We start from the raw sequence: 25,533 nt of genomic DNA, 5'->3' as shown, positions 1-25,533 counted from the left end.
CTATGATTTTCTGCAGTCTTGTTGTCCTCGTCCTTAGCTGCTATGTCTATTTCTGTGTAAGTATATTGAGAGCAATGCAAACAAATTGTATGTGTGCACATCCCTTTATATAGATGTGTATATATATATGATAAACAGTCTATGGTGCACATTGTGGATCGTAATTACAGTTACTACAATTATTTAGAATAAAAACGTTGAAATGTATTCTTTCTAGATGAAACTTAAAACAGGTTTAAATAGATTTAATTTGTTAGGCATCATCTTATGTTGTTTCTTTCTAGTGGTTTGATATAATGGCTAATTTGCCTCTTTTGATAGATCACATTTCAGAGGTCTGACTTCAGAAAATAGGAATTTAATAGGAATATTGACCTGAATAACCTAATGTTACAATGGTTATAGTTTCCTAAAAGAGTAATTTGCACACTGGTTAGACACAATCTAGTCTCTGCCGTGTTATTAGTCACTCTATTCTATGTAGTCCTAGTTCTGTAGTCCTAATTATGCTAGCATAGTAACCACATGTGAGTATACTAACATGCTAACCTGCAGATTAAAGTGTTTTCTTTGTGGATTAAATAACCTATCCATCAACTCAAACTATGCTTGACTTTAATTGACATCATTTTACCTGTTGCTAGTTAGGGGTCCACACTACCAACCCGGAAGTGACAACTTTCAGTGGGCTTTAAACTAAGGGACTGTACCATTATGAGCGGAGTGCAGGGGTGTTCTTTTTTTTCTTGTTTCAGCCAACAGTCTTTCTAAGTATCGCAAAAAGCTGATATTATAAACATTTCTCTTTTAGGACATTTCAAATTAGAATATACATGTAATTGTATTGCCTTCATTAGTTACATTTGATTTGTCTGTACCCATTTAAAGGTGGGGTATGCAATTTTGGAGAAACCAGCTCGAGTGCTGCAGAATTTGAAAATACACAACCGGAAAAAATCTGCCACTTCCTCACAGAGCCCCTCCTCCAACACACACGAACGCGAACATGACCAATGAGGGCACGAGATAAGTATGTGCACAGATGGAAGGCTGACAGGCAGATAGGCCATCCAGTTATTTTTAGCCGGGCCGGCTCAGATGATTGGTCGTGCTTTTTACAGTACTACGGCTTCCACAGATGATATTTGTTTATGTATTTATTGTCAAAGCATTTAATATATTCATTGCTATCGGGATGTTAAGAGCATTCCATGGAATATAACAAAAAGTGTTTCTGAAATAAATTACATACCCCACCTTTAAAGCCCATGTATAAGCTCCTTGGGTCAAACCTGTGTTTTTCTTATAAAACACAAAAGAAACAAATAAGATTCGTAGTTGTTTTCACCACCTCACCCAAACCATCATGACCTGATCTCTGGTGTTATGTGTTCTCCCACCGCCACGCAGCCAACACAACCACGCACAAAATATGAGTTACTAAAGTTGGTACTTTTATATGTATGTGCAGAAGAGGATTAGGGCCACGAGAACACATTTTTCGACAACAAAAGGTTGAGTTTGGACTTTTTTCTCAGAACTCAACATTTTTATTTTTGTCACATCCCAAATGCTGGCAAAGAGAGACAGCCGATAAGCCATGAATGAAAAAGAGCTCACATGCTGCCTTTTTCTAAATAGGCTTGCAACAGACACCTCGCATTAATACATGGCCTAATTAGAGCTTTTATGGATTTTACTCTGTTTTTCTTGCATTATTTCTTCTATTTTTATTGTTTTATGTCTTATTTATGTTTATGTTGCATTTTTGGAGGAGCCTGGGATTTATATTGCCATAGTAACTCAACTGAATCTGGTCTTGCAACACGTTCGATTAATGCATTGCGTTGATTTCTTTATGAATCCTAATTTACGTTCTCGTTTTGCTTGATCTGACCTTGTGCAGTTTTGCAGTTCTGCACAGCTTGTTGCGCAAAGAGAGAAATTCCTGGTTTGCTCCGGAGTGCCAGCTGGCTCCTCCGGTTCCTCTCAGCTTGCAGTCAAAGTGTTTGGCCGGGGATCTGTCCGGGATTACAGCAGAGAGGGAAGTCCGACACGATGACATCAATCACAAGATAACAAATGATTGTATTAAAGACGCGTACTGTCGTTAAACCAAGGGTGTACAATGCCGGCTATCACCGTTTTCCCCTGTGTCAAATTAACACCAATTAAACCAAGCCTACCGGATGTTGAGCGTTTCAGCCTTCAAAATAAAGCTGACACGATAGGAAAATCAATGTTATCAAGTGGTTTGGCTGATTCTAATTGACTGCCCCCTTACATATGATGATATTTTTTGCTTGTAAGATTAAAATTAGGTTTTCAGTACAGCATTTTCCCACAAAATTCAATTAACTAAAAGTATAAAGGACCATCAAAACGAAATGATGATAAAAAAAAAACTATTTAAAGAAACATTTTCTAACATTAAAATATACAAAATTCTCATTAAATATAAATAAAATATAGATGTACCCATACATATAAAATAAAATAAAATATGTGCAGTGTTGTTATGACAAGTGAATAGCTAGGCAGATACAGTACTTGAGTAAAATTACTTTCAGTAGTTACATTACACCACTGACAAAGTATCCATACAACAAACTGAAATAGCTTAGTGACCACGCATTTAAAAAAAGAACAAAGACTATGACACCACTTTAAAACAACACTTATGTGCAATATGTTTTTATTACAACTGGCCCTAGTTAGTCCACCCATTACTGTAACAAGACTCTTTATGTGCTATAACGATTTTACTAATATTACATGCCACACTTCACTCTACAGTGCTACACTCATTTTATTGTATAAATGCTACTGCTATTCAAGATTCAAGATTCAAGGGTTGTATTATTATGTGTAGTTACAATGCTGTTTACCTAAGGACTACATACTTGAATGTGCACTTGTGTAAATTGTATCATTTGTATTTTAAATACGCATCCTTTTTTATATAATAGTGTTCTAGTTTCTTCACCATACTTTGCTGTAACAACGTATATGTTCCCTTTGAGGGACGAATAAGGGAATTCTGATCCTGAAAAAGCTTCCACAGGTTCCGCTGTTGTGTGTTTTATTTTGACAGGTCACACCGGAAGTTTCCCCCAGGTGTTGTGTCTGACTTTACTTTGGTCGTATTTCATTATTGAGAGTGTGGACTCTCAGACTGAAGGAAGGAAGGAGGGAAGGGTTTTTGTGGAAACTTGAGGACATGCGGCGTCTCCTGCAAACTTTACTCAACTCTCTGCCAGCTGAAGAAAGACCCGAATAGTGAAGAATGAACTGAGGAGAGGAAGAGGTGAGGAGGGGGGAGGAAGAAGAACTGTTCACTCCCATTGATCCAATATCGAGGTATTGATTTAAGCCTGGCTTTGACATAAAACACAGCTGTAGTGAGGAATAGATGTATGTGTGTGGAGCTGTTTGCACCTGGATCAAACTGTGATGTGAGGCTGAAAGCACTGTGTTATTGGACTACAGTGCATTAGTAACTTGATAACATGCTGCAGACTTCAAACCCCATTTAATGCAGGACCAGTCTGTGCTTGCAAAGCTGCAGAGCTGGGACAAGTACTCAGAACTTGTACTTGAAAGAAAGTAGAAGTACCAGACTGTAGGAATACTCTTTAAAAGTCCTTCATTCAAAATGGTACTCAAGTAAAAGTACAAAAGTATTAGCGTCAACACATAGTTGAAGTAGTCATTGTGCAGATTGGTGTTCTCAAAGCTGGTAAAGGTGCAGCTAGTTTTAATGACTTTGTATACTGCAGGGTAGCTTGTGAATTTACTCCAGGTGGAACTAAAGTCTGATTTAACACTTGATTATTTTTCACATCATTCATCCACATCTGTGAAGTAACTAAAGGTATTAAATACATGGAGTAAAAGTACACCATTTACCACTGACTTGTAGGGGAGTAAAAGTACAAAGTAGCATAACGTAGAAATACTCAAGTAAAGTACAAGTACCTCAAGATTTCACTTAATTACCATACTATAGTAAATCAGAGTAAATCAAGGTACACGCAGGAAAGCAGCGGGGAACAGGTGTGTGCCTTTATCATGAAAGCAGTATCTTATATAAGGGGGAGCCAGCTGAAACATGTACAGTAGTAATGTTTGCCACAAAGCTGCTTTTAGTCACTGTCATGGATATGAAATCATCGGTGCCTCATGACTGTAGTGTAAGCATGTCCTAGATTATACAGATGTGTACAATCTGCTTCCTGTTTCCTTTCACGGAACACTAATCTGCACGTCCAACTGCAGCTCTCTCAGAGACAGTAAAGGGTTAAGTTTAAAATATACCTATAAAATCAGTGAATCAGTCCTGAGACATCTGGCAGTGGAGGAGGAAGTATTCAGATCCTTAACATCGGTAAAAGTACTAATACTTCACAGCGAAAGGTACTATTACCTCACAGTAAAAATACTCAGTCTCAAGTCAAAGTTCAGTTGATCGTATTCTAATTATTTTCTAGCTACCGTAGTTTAACTGATAACCAAGCATTACATTTTTATAACCTCAAAAAATGGGAATACTCGAGTGAAGCACTTGTTCCTTTGCTTTGTATGTAGGGTCAGTACTTCATACATGTACTTTGTTACATCCACCACTGAGGAGATGGCCAGTGTGTTTTATCTACAGAGGAACAAGGGTTTCTTCTCTGAGAGGCGAGAGCAGCGTCTGGCAGCATTCCTTCATGTGTTGCTCACTGCCAGTGATTCAGGCTTTAATAAATCACACACACCGCCTCTGTCTCCTTTTGTTTGCTGGAAACTTGCCGCTGGATGCACTGTTTGTTGGGGAGGCTTTCTAAAAACGGGCTGAGGATCCGACTGTTTGTGAGAAGAAGCTTCCCTTTAAGGTCTGAACTCCGTTGTCATTTGTCACAGTGTGTTCTGTCAAAGCACAAGTGAAATCCTAAAATAAAACAGAGTCCACTTGTACTGGAACAAGGTCTGCAGACATCTTTGAAAGAAAATCATCTCAAATGTTAACTTTACGTATTTGGTTTATGTCCTTTTAAAGTATATATAGCATAGCAAATATCACCAGGATGGCCGAGTGGTTAAGGCGTTGGACTTAAGATCCAATGGGCATCAGCCCTCGTGGGTTCGAACCCCACTCCTGGTATTATATTAGGGAGGCCGGGCTCAGTGGATCCGAAGGGAATAAGACCCCAAATGCCTCCTGTGGGGATCGATCACAGTATTGAATGTGGTCAAGTTCGTTCTGACAAAAGTGTCTAGTGACATGTAAGGTAGTATATTTGAGTTGTTTTACTTTGGCTCAGGCAAAACAAGCTATCACATCGGATGCTCACAACTTATTGTGGTTATTTTTCACATTGTTGACCAATAAGCTGGTTAATAAGTCAATTAATGTGTTGAATAAAGCATTAGGAGATCCACCCAGTTTGACAGTAACCTTTAATGTGTTGCTCTAAAATCCATTGCAACACACACACAAAATAATATACAAACGAAAGCTGAATATTTTAAGTTTCACGACATTAAAAGTGTGCGACAAAATCAGCTTTTTGCTAAATAAGTAGGCAGATATATATGTGTGTAGATAACATCTTAATATAACGAGTTAAATCGAGTAAAGATTTTGAGTTTTGACAATATTTACCATTAGATCAATGAGCAAGATATCTTTATGCCGGTCCTTGTTTTTCACACGATTCTAAAATGAATAAAGCACCTTAATCTGTTCTAACGTCCCAGCTGGTTGGGAAAAAGGGGCGCAACACATAACCAGATGTACTTGGTAAAATGATTGTTGTTTTGATAATAAACTCATATCAAATGGCATACAAAGAGTTATCTAATCAACAAAGAGTCTATTGGGTGCTGGTTCAAACAAAGAAATACATATAACACAAAGAAGACTCTTAAACTAAAAGCTAGAATTCTAATTAAGGGGACCAAACAATAAAGACAACCTCAATACTCCAGTGGTTTATCAATCAACTAAGATACAACCAATGACTGCTCGTAATGCCACTAACATGGAGTTAAGTTCAGTTTAAACTCTAAAACATGGCCCATATATTCAATATAACCACATATCTGTACAGTAATAGAGGATATTGTCCGTGCTGCACAAAAGTCACATTCAGAGTTTCTGCTCTCTCAGAAGCAATTTATATTCTCATCATAAATTATTGTCTTTATACAATTCCAAAGATGATATGGTGAAAGACCTCCTCAGAGTTTCTTGCAGCAGATTGATGTGATTCAGATGTCCATTATAAATGTGGTTTTATGATCTAAGCTTAGTCTCCAGCGATGGCATGTGCGTGTGAATTTGTGACGACTCAGAGCTTTCCTCCCCTGGTGTTTTGTTTGGTGGAAGTCCTGTTTCTGTTGTTGAGGTTTCTGTTGTTCCCTGCAGTGAAGATGCACGCTGCCGCCAGCGCCGCCGTGGCCCTCGCTGTGCTGAGTGTTTTGTGCCGCTCCGACCAACTGTCTGCAGACCGGGCCAATACGAACCAGAACCAGACCGACAGAAACAACCGTACAGATGAGACGGAACCAAAGAAGAAGAAGAACCAGCCACACATCATCTTTATCCTCATAGATGACCAGGTGCGTGTGTGTGTGTGTGTGTGTGTGTGTGTGTGTGTGTGTGTGTGTGTGTGTGTGTGTGTGTGTGTGTGTGTGTGTGTGTGTGTGTGTGTGTGTGTGTGTGTGTGTGAATGTCTCAATGCTCAATCAGATGCTTGGATAGCAGCAATTAACTCCTATATATAATCAGAGGTGGGGGAAGTACTCAGATCTTGTACTTGAGTAAAAGTAGAAGTGCCAGAGTGTAAGAATACTCTGTTACGAGTAAAAGTACAAAAGCATTAGCGTTCAAATATACTTGAAGTACCAAAAAGTAGTCATTGTGCAGATTGGTCCATTTCAGAATAATATATATGATATGTTTTATAATGATTGATCATTAACGTGTTCTCAAAGCTGGTAAAGGTTCAGCTAGTTGGAATGACTTTGTATACTTCAGGGTAGCTTGTGGATTTACTCCAGGTGGAACTAAAGTCTGATTTAACACTTGATTATATTTCACATCATAAACTGAAGGTATTGATTTAAATCAGCCCCATCAGCATCAGCCTTATAAAGTGTCAGGTTTTATGAGTGACTATTTCTAAGTCATAAACAGCTCCTTTTGAGAAGTCGAGTAATGATGCATGCTTCCAATAAAACGGCCAGATGATGCTGATGTTAAAACATGGTCATTGTGTTCCCTTCTCACATAAAACAAAACTAAATGTTACACAAGAAGGTACAAAAAACAAAGTCTGGTAGCCTTCTGCTCCATGCAGAAAAATATAAGTTTGATGAAACAAGAGATATTGGCAATGTATTCATTTATTCATTTAAAGGTCACCTCTTGTGCTAAATCCACTTCTTCATGTCTCTTCTACATCAACATGTGTCCCCTCTGTTTCATGTCTCTTCTACATCAACATGAGTCCCCTCTGTGGAAAGAGACTCTGAAAGTTTCAGGAACAAAGATTCTCTCTCTTTTTGTCCTGATCCATTTCTATAAAAACCTGTCTGAAAATGAGCTGATCAGATTTTGGCCACTTTATGATATCATAACGATGTGTTGGCTTGTGTAACCATTAGCCAATCACCAACCAAGGTAACCCCCCCCCCCCCCAAGCCCCCCACCTTATCACCTGAATCTCCTCCTAGAGCAGCATTGAGTTCTTTGTAACCAAATCTCTCTCAGAGGGGCGTGGGGAGGGGCTCCTTATTTTCATCTAAAGTAACAGACAGAGAAACAGCACTTTTGAAACAGGGCTGAAACAGAGGGGATTATGGGTAATGCTGCAATGATCTGTTTGGTGTTTGGAGCCAAACACATGAGACACGTTTTGCATATATCTGAGACCTGTAATATTTTGATGAAAAACAGTATAAGCATAAGAAGCTCAAAGCAAGAGTCAATAGCAACAGCAAAAAAAAGCTGTTTGGCATTGGCCGAGAAGCTTTGGCAATTATAATTGTTTTAACCCTAACTCACATACTCCGCTCTGCCGCTCATCCCACAAATGCATGTTCCTCACAAATGTGGCACCATTTAAAAAGGGAAATACACAGGCTTTTCAACGGTATAAGATTCATTACCAAGAAGCATTGTTACAACAAAGAAATCATATACCAAACACAAATGTCCTTGCTTTTTGTGTTAAGTTTAGTTTAAAAAAAAGGACTTTCCCAAGTAGTATTCAAACCGTCAAGTTAATTTGTCCCTACAGATGGATAGTCCAAATGCTCAGTGTAAATCATCTCAATCTGAATAATTCAACACAGGGCTTCAACGACATCGGCTACCACAACCCGACCATCAAGACCCCCACTCTGGACAAGCTGGCGGCGGAGGGCGTGACTCTGGAGAATTACTACGTGCAGCCGATCTGCACGCCGTCGCGCAGCCAGCTGCTCACCGGCAGGTTAGCAGGGATTTCAGGGGCTTCCTGCATGACGTCGTATTTGTTTATTTCAATCAGGAGATACAAGTTTTGCAATGTTTCAATATGTATTTATTGCCAGGAAAACACAGATGCATGTAATGGTGTTTAGCGATTAGACCCCGTTGTGCGGGAGTATCACTCGGGGAAAACCGAACCGATGAATCCCCCCTGGGAGCTAGACACTGGTGGTGTTGAAGGCATGAAGGGATTGATGGAGGTCGGTCTGAAGAGGAGTGGTTTAAGCTTGACCCTGGATTTGGAAGAAAGCAAGGTGGAAGGGGGGGAGGAGGGCTACGTTGAGTCGCCTGAAATGACAACTGTGAGGAAGGGGAGAGAGCAGATTTAAAGGTTTAGCAATGCGCTTTGATAGGCTTGTGGGAAGTGATAGGTTTAGCTGGGGAGTGACGCCCCCGATCACTGATTGAGAGGAGAGAGAGTAGTAAGATGGGAACATGTGAATGAATGAGTAAAGATGGTCTTCCTTGAACTTATGCTAAGCTTCATTTGTTATTTACCACCCAGAACTAAGGGAACTGAGAACTTCCACTCCAATGTGCAACATATTACTTACATTACAAAACACTCGCTGCTATATCACATGTGCAATATCATTATTGTTAATTATTAATAATGTTCTATAATAACGTGCAATTACGTATCTGCCACTACGTTTTTTGCACTACTAAATACTGTTAGTATTTACTTCATTATGTGACCTTCTATGTTTCTTATATTTAATTGCTCTTTTCACTGCACTGTTGGTGTTCAGTTTTATTATTATGCTGCTGAGTTTATTGTATTTTTGTAACTCTGGCACAACAATTTCCTTCGGGATGAATAAGGTCTTATCTTATTTTAACTCTCAGGTCTTCTGGTCGGCTTTCTGTCCCCAGAGTCAGAACTAAAGCAGCGTTCAGTTATGCTCCAAATATCTGGAACAAACTCTCAGAAACCTGCCGGTCGGGCTGCAACAAACAACTAATTTGATAATCGATTAATCTATCGATTAATGAAACGATTAATCGACTATTCGGACTATTACTGTATGCCTTGCACAATTTCTCAAACGCTCTTATTTAACCATCAACTTCTAGATTTAGCTTGAGGTTGTTTTAGGCATGTGGTAACTAACAATGACGACAATAAAGATGAATATTTGATTCAAAAATACATATTATTAAATTAACTAAACACATTTTGAACACAATTAACATTGATTAGTCTCTCTGGCTTTACTGCAATGCACCGCAACGGCCAATGTCGCCACACCTGTAACATGGTGGCATTATATACTGTATATGTGACGACCCCTGCCATGCTATCCATGGCAGGGGTCGTCACATATATATACAGTATATAATGCCATCCCTAGACATTAAATAAAACAACGTTTCAATATTTCAGATAAATCCAGTGTAAAATCAATCGGGGTGACCTCGTTGTCATTGAAACTATAAAATCTCTTTCAAACACGGACCAATATAAAACTAAATAATCTTAAGATTCTCCGTTCTTTAGAAGCTGAAAGCTGGAAATATTTGGCCTTATGGCGATGATTGAGCTCAACGAGTGACATTGTTTTAAATGTCTCAACACCTAATATGATACCCATGTAACTTTGTTTAAATCGCTGCTTTTCATTGTTAGCCATGGATGTGTACTTAATTATCTTTATGTGTATTCTGATATCACTAATGTGTGCTCTTGTTCTCTATATGAGTGAGCGTATTCTTTATTATTACCTGCCTTGTTCTTAACCTGCTATGCCACGTTTTGCAGTTACTGCGGGACTAATAAAGGAATTCTGATTCTGAGACACTTATGGGGACGGATATTTGATAAGTGGGATGTTCCTCTGTCAGAGAGCCAATCAAATGTTGCTTTTCTCCCAGATATCAAATCCACACAGGCCTGCAGCACTCGATCATCAGACCCAGCCAGCCCAGCTGTCTGCCCGCTCACATGGACACGCTGCCCCAGAGGCTCCGAGAGGCCGGGTACTCCACACACATGGTGGGCAAGTGGCACCTGGGTTTCTACAGGTGAGATGGTGCTTCTCAGGTGGAGTAATCTGGAGCAGCTGTTCTCTCTCACTATTAAAGGTCTCCTATGATGCAATTCTTAGGCCTATATTATAGGTCTCAAATATATACAAATATATAAAAAACATGTCTATTAAGTGTTTTGCTCAAAATACCAAATAGATCACCCATTCTAGCCAAGCCTCATACCCCTCTATTTCAGCCCTGTTACTAAAGTGCTGATTCTGGGTATAAAGCCTCTTTTTTTTCTTTCTTTTTAAAGAAGGGGGCGGAGCTTATGCGGGAGAATTCTACCCAGATACAGCTAAATGCTGCAGTGATTAAACACCATATCATGTTCAAAACCTACCTCAAATGCTTTATCTCTTGCGGGTTTGCCACAAGGTGGGTCAGTAGCTTTTTATATCCTGATTTTCTTACATATACTCTCTCCACAGGTTAGCTCTGAGTGTTAGCGATGCTTGCTAATGTAAACAGAGACCATTACGTCCAAAACACTTAATGCATTGTTTCTGATAGCAACGTTTCTGATCGTGCCGTGGGTCCGCATGGATGCAAATCTGGATCAGCTCCATTGTTCCCCCATTTTAGAGATTTGGGTACGGAGGAAAAGAGAGGGTTTTGTTTTCTGACACTTTGTGAGTTCCCCGACACACCGGGGACACACATTTAGGTATAAAAGACATCAAAAAGTGTATTTTGCATGATAGGAGACCTTTAAAGCCGTTACGGTGTGTGAAGCAGGCAGGACCCAAATGCAGATTTAAACTGAAAACACCTTTATTTCAAGGATATATTACTAATTTCAACTAAACAGAACACTCACCGGAGAACTTAATCCACAAACAAAAGACGAACCAACACTGAACACAGGAAGAGACCAGACTAAATACAGGGAGGGGTAATCACAAGACGAGAAACAGCTGGGCAGGGGAGGAGAACCACAAGGGCAACAGGTGAACACAATCAGACACACCAGGGAAACTAACGACAGGAGGAAAAACACAGGGAAAAGGACCAGACGATATACCAAGGGAAAGCATGACAGGGAGAACACCCAAAACACCCAAAACAAGACATACAAAACGTGACATAACACAATAATCGTAACAAAAGCCCTTTGAACCTTTGATAGAAATCCGTTTCTTTGTCTCCCCTGCAGGAAGGCGTGCCTGCCCACCAGAAAGGGCTTTGACAGTTTCTTTGGATCTCTAACAGGAAGTGTGGATTACTACAGGTACAGCTATTATGTTCACATTTAACCCGGATTAACGTACTACTCACAGCTCCATGGTTTCTCTTTTGATGACTGGATATAACTGGACTTGTCTTCACACTGTACATATTACATTTATATAAAATGCAATATGCTATTCCTTGCACTCTTAATTTATATAATACCCTACTTTTACAGTACATTTTGTGAGCTATCATTTGGCCCCTTATGTTTATTTGACAGATAGTCTACACATTCGTATCTTTCACTGTGAACATGTGTTTATTTTACTCTTTGGTTCTGTTTTATTTTCGATTTTGAGATGTTTACCTTTTGTGTTTGCTTACTTTTTTTGTATTTATATTATTTTTCACATTATGTGCAACGCCTTGTTTTATCATTACATGTTACTTGTGACGCTGCTGTGACGAGTATAATAGGGGATCTTTAATGTTCGTCCTTGTTCGATGTTGTAAATGGAGCGGCTGTGATGCAAGAAACATCCCAGACTTGATCTGACAATAAATGATTATCGTATCTTGTCACTAGCCCTAACTCACGTGTCTCCCTCTGTCCTCAGCTACGGGTCGTGCGACGGCCCCGGGGTTTGTGGGTATGATCTCCACGAGGACGAGGGCGTGGCGTGGGGCCAGGAAGGGAAATACTCCACAACGCTTTTCACACAGAGAGCCCGCAAGATCCTGGAGACTCACGACCCCACGGAGAGGCCGCTCTTCCTGCTGCTCTCCCTCCAGGTATCACTAGGACAAATCAGAATCAGGTTCACAGGATTACAGCCCCTTCAAATCCAAAAGAGAGACAGAAAACTGCAGAGAATATGTGAAATCCAACACAGCCTTTCTTGCTTTGATGCTGGTTTATGTCTGGATGTGGCGAGTCTGAAACTTGACAATAACATAAGGGCCTCTTTAGAGTGTTTGTTTATCTGTGAGCAGACACTGTTTCGCTAACATTGTAAACCATTTGATTAAAGCATGGAAATGTGACTTCAAAGGCTTTCAACAGAAAGAAAAAAAATCTGATTTGAAGTATCTGTCCACACAAGGAAAGGCTAAACAAAGGGCGTTTTACTTAATGTTTCCACGGAGTAGAGAACACTGAGTTCCAACTTAAGCATCATGAGTAAGTGTTGTGGTGCATTCTGGGAAATGTAGGAAATGACCAATAGAAGTAGATGGAGAAAATAAAAGGTTGAGTAAAGTGGATTAGCTGCACTAAATTATAGGATTTTATCCAAAATAACCTAGTTTAAAATATCAATATACAGTTTAACACTTGCATAATATAGAAATAAATAATACCCTGATACAAATGCTGATCACAGTTTAAAATTTCATTTCAAACCTTTATTTACCCAGGTGTATCCCATTGAGATCATTGATCTCTTTTTCAAGGGAGACCTGCTCAAGTAGGTTCCACATGAAACATAAAAAACATAAACAGAACAACAAAGGGACATCTTACAGCATCATTACAGGGATTACAATTTACATAACTATCCACATCTAAACATAAATTATTAATTTGACTAAGACGAGTGGGCTTTTTTCAACATTTTTGTGCATTTACTTTTTTTAAAGCAACCTTTATTTATTTCACACTTTTCAGTTTTTATGTATATTTAGAAAATAAAACAGTCAGACTCTTATTTCTGTAAATGTTTCTCTTTTAGCCCCTTTTTCCTCCCACAAACAAAAACATGAACCCATATCATAACTAACAGATTTCCCATGAAACATTTGACTACACTAATTTAAATAATAGTAATGATTATAGTGTACTTTGCATTGTTGTTTGTATGTATTATGTTAAGTTCTGCACCAGAAATGAATTTAAAAAATGTTCAAAGTGAACTTGTGTAAATACCCTGTTGTTATCATTTTCCTGCAGGCAGTCCACACTCCTCTGCAGCCTCCCAAGTCCTACATCTACCCGTACCGGGACATGGCTAACGTCGCCCGCAGGAAGTATGCCGCCATGGTGTCCACGGTGGACGAGGCGGTGCGAAACGTCACCTACGCCCTGAGGAAGTTGGGATACTACAGGAACAGCGTCATCATCTACTCCACCGACAACGGAGCCCAGCCGTTCACAGGAGGCAGCAACTGGCCGCTGCGAGGACGAAAGGTACCAAATGACTTCTCGTATGTTGTGCGTGAGTCAAATCAAATCAACATTTATTCTAGCCCCAAATCACAAGAAGTGCCACAAAGCAAATAAAAGCAAAAACAAAATACAAACGTCATAGCATAACAATTCTAAAAACATTGTACAACATTATACCTCAACACAAGTATTGCCATGGGATAAAAGCCTGCGACTGAAGTGCTGGTAATGTTGATGGTTGGAAGCTAGTTTACAAGGAAGACAGATGCGAAGAGATGGGTTTTCCGTTTGCTTTTAAACGAGTCAACGGAAATAGCTTCGCGGATTTAAAATAGAAGACGATTCCAAATGAGAGGAGTCTTACTGCTTGACGTTGAGGCTGAGAAGACTTGCTGGCTTATTTACATGTAAACTATTCAAGTTGTTGAGGACATGCTAAATCTAACATGTCGTGTAGAGCTGAAAGTGAGTTACTGATGACCCTGTCATTATGGTAACAAGAAGCACCTTTGTTTTCTGCCCCAGTTTTAGAAAAAGATCTAAGAACTGCCACAGTTACATTATTGAATTAATTCAGCAGTTTTTGGATGAGGGAACTTAAACGTTTAGTCTGGTTTTTTGTCCTTTCCGTGTCAAACAAAGAGGGGTTAACAAATGTACATAACAACTTGCATGAGAATATAACCTGGCAGTGTTTTTAGGGCACATATTGGGAAGGGGGAGTTCGTGGAGTGGCGTTTGTCCACAGCCCGCTGTTGAGACGCAGGAGACGGGTGTCCAAAGCTCTGCTGCACATCAGCGACTGGTTCCCCACTCTGGTGGGCCTCGCCGGGGGGAACATCAGCCAGGTCAGTGGCACTCTTCACTTTATTAAAACTTATTTTGTGAATTTGTTGCTATTTCTACAATTTCTGGCTGTCTGGGTCTGTCTAAAGCAGGGGTGTCCAAACTACGGCCCGGGGCCCATTTTGAATCGGCCCTCAGCTAATTCCAAAAGTATAATGAAATATGGCCCACAAAATGAAACTTGTGCTTGTCATATATTGTACTTCTTAAATATATATGTAAACATATATTACACAGTAGTATTCATGTGTTAAAAAGACCACTTTTCAAATAAATTCAGTCAATTAAAGTTGGAAACATTCTCAAACAAATCTTAGTTGATAAAAGTCCAATGACTTGATAACATAACAAGCTTGAAATACACCCTTCATATTTCCTCTTTCTGTTTTAGGGAATGAGCTGCCAACACAATAAATGAAACCCTATGGAAAGCTGTGATAGGTAGTTTCATTTTCAAGTATAAAGCATTATTTACCTACATTTGATTGATTTTGCTAACTTATAACTGAACGGATAACGCGATACACCTCACCTCTAGTGAGTGGCCCAGCCGTTCATATCTTTTTCTGTACTGTATGTGGCCCTCGGTGAAAAAAGTTTGGACACCCCTGGTCTAAAGCTTCGCATAGCTCATGTCCAGTGGTGTAAGGTTTTTAAGTACATTTACTCAAGTACTGTAGCTTAAGTACAATATCGAGGTTCTTGTACTTCACTTTACTATTTCCATTTTAGGTTACTTTGTACTTCTACCCCTCTACAATTCAGAGGTAAATGGTGTACTTTTTCTCCACTACATGTATTTAATACCTTTAGTTACTTTATAGATCTGGATGAATGATGTGAAATATAATCAATTGTTAAATCAGACTTTAGTTCCACCTGGAGTAAATCCACAAGCTACCCTGCAGTATACAAAGTCAATCAAACTAGCTGCAACTTTACCAGCTTTGAGAACACTTTAATGATCAATCATTATAACATATCATATTATTCTGAAATGCACCAATCTGCACAATGACTACTTTTACTTTTGGTACTTTAACTAAATTTTGATGATAATACTTTTCTACTTTTACTTGAGGAACATTTTGAATGCAGGACTTTTACTGTAACAGAGTATTCCTACACTCTGGTACTTCTACTTTTACTCAAGTACAAGACCTGAGTACTTCTCCCACCTCTGCTTATGTGTTTTGATTGTACTTGTATTTTTAAGTGGTCAGTGGAAAACCAGGATGTAAGTACAACTGACTATTTCCTACACCTGATAACACTTTAAAATAAGTCTTTGGCTTTGTACTTTGTCACATGTAACTTGTATTTATTGTCATTGATGCTCTTCTTTTAGCCTGGCCTATCTTATTTTTCAGGATATTAAAGGGTAGATACCGGGCAGAAAGCCTGACTTTATTGTGCTGTAAAACAGAGCAGATTTACAGTTGTTCCTTTCGGCCACTAAAGCTGCTGATTCTGTATTTAGTTTCGTGTTCTCTAGTTGTTTTGCATACTCTACCACTGATTTCACATTCAAGCTAAATGTGGAGCTAAATCCACGTTAATCTTCATTACAGCCTCTGAACTTCCCATCGCTACTGTAAAACTATCATTTGTACTATCATGTAGATAAGTGTGCTTTTGACATATTATGATAAGTACACTATTTCTAAACAACGTGCCTCATAGACGCTTTGAGGTTCAGTTCAGACATGAATCACTTTTATTGGCCCGTCTGCGTACATCTCCCAAAGAGTTTTTTGGCATAATCTGCACGTGGGTATTCATTGCCAAAGCAGATAAATAAGGCTATCTTGGCTACATTAAGCCAGCGTTTGACTTGAGCAGAACATTTTGTAGCTCTTTTAACAGAGGGAATGTATTATTATTTATGCCTGTGTGGTAAATGTTTATTTGTTTCTGTCATGCAGTAAACACATGGACTGCTTTACCTTTCATTAACAACAAGATGTTCTTTATATTACTTTATATAAGTGAATTTTGCTCTGAAATGCATTTGATTTGTTAGTGGTTATGATATAACTATTTTAACCCCTTTTCTAGACCAATGAAGCGAATGTTTTGGGACCGTAAAGCAGTTAGGGTTCAATGCGTTTCGTTTTAAAGGTATTTGGTTACTTTTTGGTGTTTTTTAGCTTGTACATTTCCTCCTTTTTAACACATGAACTCTCCATTTCTAGATGTGTGAGCAATAAATATGAAATACTTTGTTTAGTGTCCCTATTCTCCAGCTTCAGATTGCTTGCTTGACTGGGTGTCCCATTTCACATTTCAATCAGGAGAGACTTAGTTGAAGTTGATAACATTTGTATTGCCGTGTGCGCAATAGTGTTTTTGGTGATTATACCCCATCATACTGTGATGAATTAGGGGGGAGGAGAAGCAGACTAAAAAGAGAAACCCCCCCGGGGTCTAGACACTGGTGGTGGTGAATACTAAGGGAAAATAAAATCCGGAGTGATGAGGGTTCTTCTGGGCTGTCCTGCCTTGGTTCTGAACAGCTGGAGGTGAAGGAGGTGGAGGAGGGTTGCATCAATTCTCCTGAGCGATGCTATCGGGGGAGAGAAGAGCGGATTGAAACGTTTTGCCTGGTGTGCTGATTGGCTGTGGGAAATAAGACGCAGCCGATTGGTTTAGCTGGGGTGAGTTGCCCCTTTTGCTAAGTGAGTGAGGGAGAATTGTGAATGAGAGCGTGGGGACCATTCTTCCTGAAAGAATTTACGCTGAACTTTATATCTCAATTATGCCCTATGATTGTACTTGTTTTTCGAAGTGTTTATACATAATTGAATTGAATATTTGTCACCCTCTCAGAGTCAGGGTCTGGATGGATTCGATGTCTGGCCCACCATCAGCGAGGGGAAGGAGTCGCCCCGTCAGGAGATCCTTCACAACATCAACCCTCTGCACAAACCTCCGCCGCAAACCATGAAGTGGGACGTCAGCACGGAGAGAGCTAAGGGTACATTTAACGTCAAAATTATATAAACGTCAAATAAGGATGCATTCAAAGGATAATTTGCCGTTAAGTATCAAAGTCTTTACTCAGGTTACGGTGCATGAATTCAATTCACTTGTGAGAAATCTGCACAAATGTGGCTGTCAAATTTGAATCCATGAACGCTTATGGTAACATTTGTCATCATTTTTAGTGGAAAGACTTTGGCGAGTCATAATCTGTGCAGTTCAATGGCTTCATTTGGTTCTACAGTTTTAATGTCACTAAAAAATACAGTATATTTATGAGTGAATTTCTTAATTCTCTGTTATGATGGAGTTTAATCACTTGTCATGGATATCTTTTTTAGTATATTCTGTTTTCCCACTTTGGTCGAACCTTATATGTTCGTATTTCCTTCCCATCTAGCAATTTCTCCAATATGGATATCATCATATATTTGTGTCTACGGATAATTGGTAGATGTTAACATGCTCGTACTTTAAAGCAGCTGTTAAAGACTCCTAGTTCGTAGCCAACACATGCAAAAAAAAAAAACGGATTCATAGAAGAATTCTAAATTCAGATTTGCACAGAGGGAAGTTAAAAAGGGATAGGAAGAAGCTGAGAAGAGAAGTAGGCAGGAAAAACAGGAGAATCTCTTACAGACATGGGCGTAATAATTTCCGGGGGGGACTGTCCCCCCCACTTTTTAAAATCCCGCTTGTCCCCCCCCCCCCCCACTTTTCGAAATGTGTTTTATTTTTTATTTTACGCAAGCGGTCATTGTCACGGTGGAGAACACAGCGTCTATGCGTGTGTGGCACGAGCGCATTTTGTGTGAGTGTGCGAGAGAGCGACAGAGAGACAGACAGCGCACCAGTTACGGGGTTGTTGTTAGCATCTGGTGCTAGCTCGGAGCTAACGGAAATTAGAAGCTGTTTCAGCTTGTCGGCTCAGTGAGGTAAAGGACTCTCTGAGTGATTTGATTGTAAAATTTAGTCTAAGTTATCTCAGTGGGTCTCAAACGGTTTGGTCATCTTTGTAAACAAATATTTCCATCTATTTAATATAGTTGTAAAAAATAAGTTAAGAAATCATTCCAATATAGGTCAGTAAAAAAAAAGTTTAAAGAGTTTAAAAAGGGGAGTGATTTGTAAAATATGCATAAATAAAAAGAAACTATGCAGACTAGGTAAGATAAAGAAAGGAGAGAGGAGTTTATCAAATATTTGTTATTGGTTGTGAGCATATTCTAATGGTTTTTTGATTATTGAAATATACAGCTCTCTTTCATATGAGTGTTGAGAGCTGTATCCATAAAACTCCCCTCAAAGAAATACATCTTACACTATACTACACCTTTTCCTTGGATTTTACTAACACCATAGTCCCTAATATATTTGTAAAAAGACAGGAAATGGAATTGAATCAAGAAAATGTTTCAACATTAAATGTTTTCACTTCTCAAACCAAATGTACACCCTTGCTTACAGGAATTAAGCATTTAAAGAAGGTATAAATGCAATGTTACCTGCTGGGGGATGGCATCAGCCAAACCAGTCAAAAGTGAACTTAATTTCCCTCATTCCTCAAACCTTTTTTTTATTTGTCAGCAAGCAAATCGAAAGGCACAAAGAAGCCGAAGAAGAAGAAGAAAAAGAAGAAGAAGAAGATCCTGAGGCAGAAACCGAAGCAGAAGTCAGCTTTTAGGGTGAAGAAACCCCATGCTGCTGCTAAACCTGCACCCACACTTAAATCCAAGCCCTCTCCCAACACAAAGCTCAAGCCCTCTCCCAAAACAAAGCTCAAGCCCTCTCCCAAAACAAAGCTTAAGCCCGTTCCTAAAATAGCAAAAAAGGAAGTTATCAAACAAAAGCGTAAGCCTGTTCCCAAACCGAAGCTTAAGCCCGTTCTAAAACCCAAACCCACATCCAGGACAAAAGTTTACCCCCTGACCCCGAGACTGACGACATACAATCCATCGGGTTCGGGAACATCTCGCCCTAAATCTCAGCCTCAGATCCAGCCACGCTTGAAGCGAAAATCCAGGAGAAACACATCGCAGAACTTTTCACACTCAAGACCACCTCAACGTAAATCCAAGACGGAGCACACATTACATTTCCAGTCGAGGAGGACGTCCTCCCAGTACCAGAATATGTCTCAGGCAGGAGCACCGCAGCCTAAATCCCACCCGACGCCCCGGTTTAGTTTCCCGTCAGTGTGGGACGCTTCAGTCCAGGCTGCCATCAGAGTGGGAGACTGGAAGCTGCTGACAGGTGACCCAGGCCACGGAGACTGGGTCCCGCCACAGGTACTGCATCACACTGAGACCCCATATGTATAAATGTGTCTTTTGATTGTGTGTATATCAGAATCAGAAACAGGTTTATTACCAGGTAGGTTTACACGTACGAGGAATTTGACTTGGTGTCGTGGTGCATTTCTAGGAGAACTAGAAAAATATAAAAAATAATTAGGCTACAAATATAGTCAAATATAGCAGTATTTACATGGAATGGAATAAAAATTGGAAGTAATAAGAAAAATAAAACAGATATTGTTGTATATTGTGTGCATTGATGTACTGCATAGATAGGTATATACATATTTATATATATATTTGTTATTGTCTTCGGGATAGTGGGAAACGGTATTTCAATCTCTCTGTCTGTACACACAAACTGAAAGATTGACAATAAAGTTGACTTTGACTTTGACTTAAATGGATAGTGGGATTTTTTGAAGTGTTGTTGTGTAAAATATAAACAGATAAGTACGTGCGGCATGCCTCATTTCTGGAGAAGCAGACAGGAGTACATGCATGGAGTTAGGGGAAGCAAGCTTATTTATAAAGCACATTTCATCACAAGGCAATTAAAGTGCTTTACTAAAAAAACGTTAAAAGCAGCAAGCCATTATGCAACAGAGACACATTATACAATTAATTACATTCAAATTAAGCTAAAACAGAAAACAACTTGTATACAATACAAGAGTAAAAGTTGTAGTGCAGTATTAGATATTGATAGTCATTTGATTTAATAAATGTTGGTGTCCTGCTGTGGATGAAAGCAGCAGCCAATCGTTATATAGCCACCTAAAATACGCACACCTAAAATATAGTCAAGGTACCCAATATCCTGAATAATTGCACCGCCATACGACTCGGTTTCCTTTGCTTTCTTAAAAGCCACCATACCCAATTCAGAAAACCAGTAATTGTACCATTGCAGAACCCATTTGATGCTGATGTCAGTTTTTCGTGTTGTTATGCAACTTTAGTGTATTAATAGGGTATGTTTGTATTCACTTGTAACAAAATAAACGTAACAATCATGCAGCGGTACAACAAAAATCGTCTGTGTTCTGCGACGTAAAAATCCCTTTTTTTGTCAATGGAGTCTGGTGGCTTTGTAGAGAGACAGCATGTCTTTCGCTTCTCGCCAGAAAGGGTTTTCTATGGGAGTACCACAAAAGGGTAACATTGAAAGTTAGAAACCAAAGACACACAGCCGGTAATAGAGAGAGAACGAGAGAACGTCCCTCTGGAGGGAACACAGGGATTTTAGCCTTTGCAGACCATTTACATGCACTAAAACCTAACACACTACAGTAGAAGGTAAAGCCCCCCCAAAGAAACGCATTATAGGGCCTCTCTAAACGTTTTTATCTTTATTTTGTTGCTCAGGTTATGTCCACTCTCCCTGGTCGCTGGTGGAACCTGGAACGTCCCGTCTCCCCGCTCCCCAAATCCTCCTCCGCCCCGAAGAACGTGTGGCTCTTCAACATCACGGCGGACCCCTGCGAGCGGCAGGACTTAGCGGCGCAGAGACCGGACGTCGTGCAGCAGCTCATGGCTCGACTGGCCTTCCACAACCAAACGGCCGTGCCCGTTTATTTCCCGCCCGACGACCCTCGAGCCAATCCCAGCAGGCACAGCGGGGCCTGGGTTCCCTGGGTGGAGGAAGAGGAGGACGAGGAGGGGAAATATCACGGCGTGTACAAGAAAGAGAAGAACAAGAAGAAGAGGAAGAAGCCAAAGTGCCCGCTGTGCAAACTGCAATCGTTCTTTCTGAAACTGAACACCGGGATGATGTCCAATCGGATCTGAGGAGTCCACTTTTTGTAATATTGTTTGGTACATCGTCGCTTCCTTAAATCAATGATAAGAGAGATAACCAGGTGAGTTAATCCCAGTAAACTCTTTCTGGACCATGTTTCATACGAAAACGTTTCAACATGTATTACTATGTAAAATATGGACATTATGTTACATACATGCAGAATTTGAGCTGATTCAGGCTTTCAGTTCAACCAAATCACGAAGTATTTCATGGCCTGTCCCTCGTGATATCCGGCCATGCAGATACTGTCTTTTCAATGATATTTGCCACGGTTTTTGGTCATTATTGGTGGATTTGTTCCCAGAATCTTGTGCAATAATCTTGGAATTTAGCAATCCTCCTTCGTAGAAACAGCAGTTATGTGGACTATCCGCATAGCAAGATGCTAACTAAAGTAAGCAGGAAACAGTTTTTCTGATATGGGTGAACTGAGCCTTTAAATTCCTAACTTTTTTGATGGTAAAGGGGTTTTCTTGACTGTTGTTCCCTGATTTATTATGTGATTATATATATTGTGTTTCTCACAGAGGCAAGTGAGGAAAAAATAAATTTGGTGATCCATTTTCTAAGTCTGATTTAGAAAATGTTTGAACATTTTTGAAAGTTCTTTCATTATAATCAGTCTTTTCTAATTATTGTCACTTAAAAACTTACCAAAGGGCCGACACTGTGTGACAGAAATGTAATTTTACAGAGAACCACTGTGATCAAAACTCTGTAAAGTGACAGTTATTAATGAATGTTTACACCAAGTGTTCATACCATTCATACCAACAGCGAGGCCCTATTATGCTTATTGGGGTCTTCCCTTTCCTGTAGTGTGTTGTATAGGTTTTTGTGCATGTCAATTGTCCATTGGACTAGTTTGTCTGCTTCAGGGACACAGTGGCATCACTATAGCACTCGGCTTATTGACTAGCGCTCCAACACATTTTACGTGACAGGCTAAGGGGCGGGACATCTCTAAGCGGTTGACCAATCACAACAGAGCTGGCCAGCTAACCAATCAGAGCAGACTGGGCTCTGGTTTCAGACAGGGTGAAAAGAGGTGCTGCAGCACAGGCAGTATGAGGAAAATAAAGAGCTTTGTGAACATTAAAACATGAAATGTCACAGTAGAGACACTAAATATAAATATTAACCTGAAAATGAGCATAATAGGGCCTCTCTCTTAGGTTTTGAAACAAATGTTTACTATTAACAGTGAAATTGCATGATTGTGATATTTTTTTTCTATCAATCTGTAACTGATGTTGTTTGTTGTCACTCTCATAAACCACAAAAAGGACAAGAAGGTGTAATATCTTCGCATTTTTCTAGTTTCTAATATTCTTTGATAAAGAAAGTGTGTGTGTTGATTTTCTTTATGTGTGAGTATGGCTGTTTGAATGTATCGCCAATGACAAACAGTTTGACTATAAATGTAATGTTTATGTATTTAATTCACTTTATTCTACTGTGAACAGCAGAACATGACATCTTCAAACTCATTCAGGTCTAACGAACATATATTTAAGCATTTTCAAGTTATTAAAAGACACAAACCTCCAAGGGAGTTACATTTAGATTTAGGGTTTTAATTATAACAATGTTGGTTATATATCTACCAGATTTAAGGTAAATGTTAAGTAATTTAAAGCTTTTTTATGTTTAAAGGATTATTAAAGCAAATGGAAGTATACCAGAAAGCGCTGGAATAAGTTGACGGATAAATATTATTCTGCTCTGGTTTTCCTTTTCCTACTGAGAGCTGTGTAATGATCTTTTGAGTCTGTTGAAAACAAAAATAATATTAACGACCGCTTTTCCCTCGTGCTATCAAAGACATTTCAGAGATGTAAAAACATTTGCGTTTTTTCGTTAAGAAACCACGTACATATTTAGAAAACAGACAGGAGGTGTTGCAGCAACACTGGAAACCTCTCTGAAGTAAGATGTTGGTTTTCTCCCTTTGAGCAGGACACCTAACCTCTAAATATTTCGAAGTATTTACACAAAATTTAACAAACCACGACTGTGGCTCTCTGCAGAGTGAGCGTGCAGCAGAGAGCACCTGAGAAAACGTTTAAATGTCCTCACCCTGAGTAAATAAAGGTAAAATAAAACTAACTGTGTCCTGTTATGTTTACTGGAAACAGCAAACCATTCAACATGGGAATTCAAGTTTAGTAGAATGTGTTTTTATGGGCAAGTCGAGCTCCTGCCTTCAATAAAAAAATGACTTTAATGTCAATGAATGGTGACTTTTACATGTATTATGAGGCAGCATTTGGAAACTTTATTTTCTAATCTGTCACTAATATGATGCCTCTTCAGTGCATACACCTAATTAATGCACAAGTATATGGCTGTAGTTTCTTTCTTTAAGCTACGGGTTGTTAACGCGTCCTCCAGGAGCTGTGGCCGGCTGTGTGCTGTGCAGAGCCTCGACGGACAGGTTTGTGTCAACTTGTTGTTAGTGATGGTTGTGTCCCCGCACCCTCTCCCAGCTAAATTGTCCTGATTGCTGTCTTGTTTATTGTTTGGCTTAGACCAGTGGTTCTCAAAGTGGGGGGGAAATAATATGATACAGTACTATTACGTCTGGGTCTCTGTGTTTCATTAAAGCTCGGCTCTGTGTGTGTGTGGAACGAGCCATTTTGTGTGCGTGCGTGCGCGAGCGAGAGAGAGAGCACCTGACCGGAGATCGTTGTTGTTAGCTTCTGGTGCTAACGAGCTACGCTAACGGATATAAGGAGTTTTTTCAACAACAAAGTGGAGGAGAGTCCTCTCCTGTTAGACAGTGAGCTAAAGGACTCTCAGTGTTATCTCAGTGGGTCTCAAACGTTTTGGTCACCATTAATGTAAACAGCTGCCAGCTGTGTTTACTCGCATCATTCAAACAAGACGCGCTGGCTCGGGAGCTACAACTACAAGACAATTAACATATTTTACCGTGATTAAATTGTAATAGGCCTACACGTTTCTAAATGATGCCGAAGTAACAACATACTGATACCGGTTAGTAAAAACCATGAATTAATGCTTGACAAGTATGCAGGCAGGCGAAAAACCTTTTTAAATGCTTGTTTTCTGAATGGCGATTGGGTTGACCAGGCTAAGCTAACGTTGTATAGTATATGCTCACTCCACACTCATAGTAACGGCCTACAGACATAAAGAAACCAGCGACTGTATTGCCATGACACAGACAGCCTGTGGTTTGCACTTGTTTAACTTTTGTACAGTTTCTGAACAGATATGAGAAGCTGTGATCTCTGTGTGCTAACTGCTAATTGACATGAATGGAAACGAGTAATAAAGTATATTCATTACTCGTTATTCTCTACTAATAGTTAATTAAAAATAATGGCTATTTTGCACATCCCTTTCAAGATTTTCTAAGGTTTATTGACATATCATATACACAACTATGGTGTAGTTATGCAATGAATGAAAAACTTGGGTCGCAGCTGAGGTTCCTCAACAGTGCATTACAAGACATCTATCAATATGTGTGTATACCTCCACCATTAAACTCATATTCTGCACATTTCTTATACTATCTACATACATAAGAGTATAATTAATGTGTATAATATCAGTTAAAAATAAGTGCTTCAACATAGTTAATATTGCAGGAAATCAATATATTAAACGTTAAGTACTTTGTCAGGCTTAATATTTATCTTTTGATACCCCCAAAGCTTTTTTCTTATATAAAAGAAGACCTTAA

General features: G+C 39.4%; 1 protein-coding gene across 3 annotated transcripts; it reads left to right on the top strand.

Moving 5' to 3' along the window:
- Window positions 1-3,168: 3,168 nt before the first annotated feature.
- Window positions 3,169-23,927, top strand: LOC307020886 (arylsulfatase I-like). Of its 3 annotated transcripts, none has more exons than XM_079652573.1 (11): window positions 3,169-3,307; window positions 6,413-6,606; window positions 8,344-8,483; window positions 10,397-10,546; window positions 11,709-11,783; window positions 12,343-12,517; window positions 13,674-13,910; window positions 14,591-14,737; window positions 17,565-17,712; window positions 19,305-20,005; window positions 21,383-23,927. In XM_079652573.1, exons 2-11 carry the CDS (start codon window positions 6,418-6,420, stop codon window positions 21,803-21,805), a joined length of 2,385 nt encoding a protein of 794 aa, XP_079508699.1. In that variant the 5' UTR covers window positions 3,169-3,307; window positions 6,413-6,417; the 3' UTR covers window positions 21,806-23,927. The 3 variants fall into 3 exon arrangements, with proteins under 3 accessions (XP_079508699.1, XP_079508698.1, XP_079508700.1); XM_079652572.1 differs by having other exon boundaries at window positions 3,169-3,360; XM_079652574.1 differs by lacking the exon at window positions 3,169-3,307 and adding an exon at window positions 4,857-4,877.
- The last annotated feature ends 1,606 nt before the right edge of the window (window positions 23,928-25,533 follow it).

Source organism: Notothenia rossii (assembly GCF_949606895.1).
Source record: "Notothenia rossii genome assembly, chromosome: 9".
Taxonomy (NCBI): domain Eukaryota; kingdom Metazoa; phylum Chordata; class Actinopteri; order Perciformes; family Nototheniidae; genus Notothenia; species Notothenia rossii.
The sequence above is the reverse complement of the archived record's forward strand: the minus strand, read 5'-3'. Positions and strand labels throughout refer to the sequence as shown.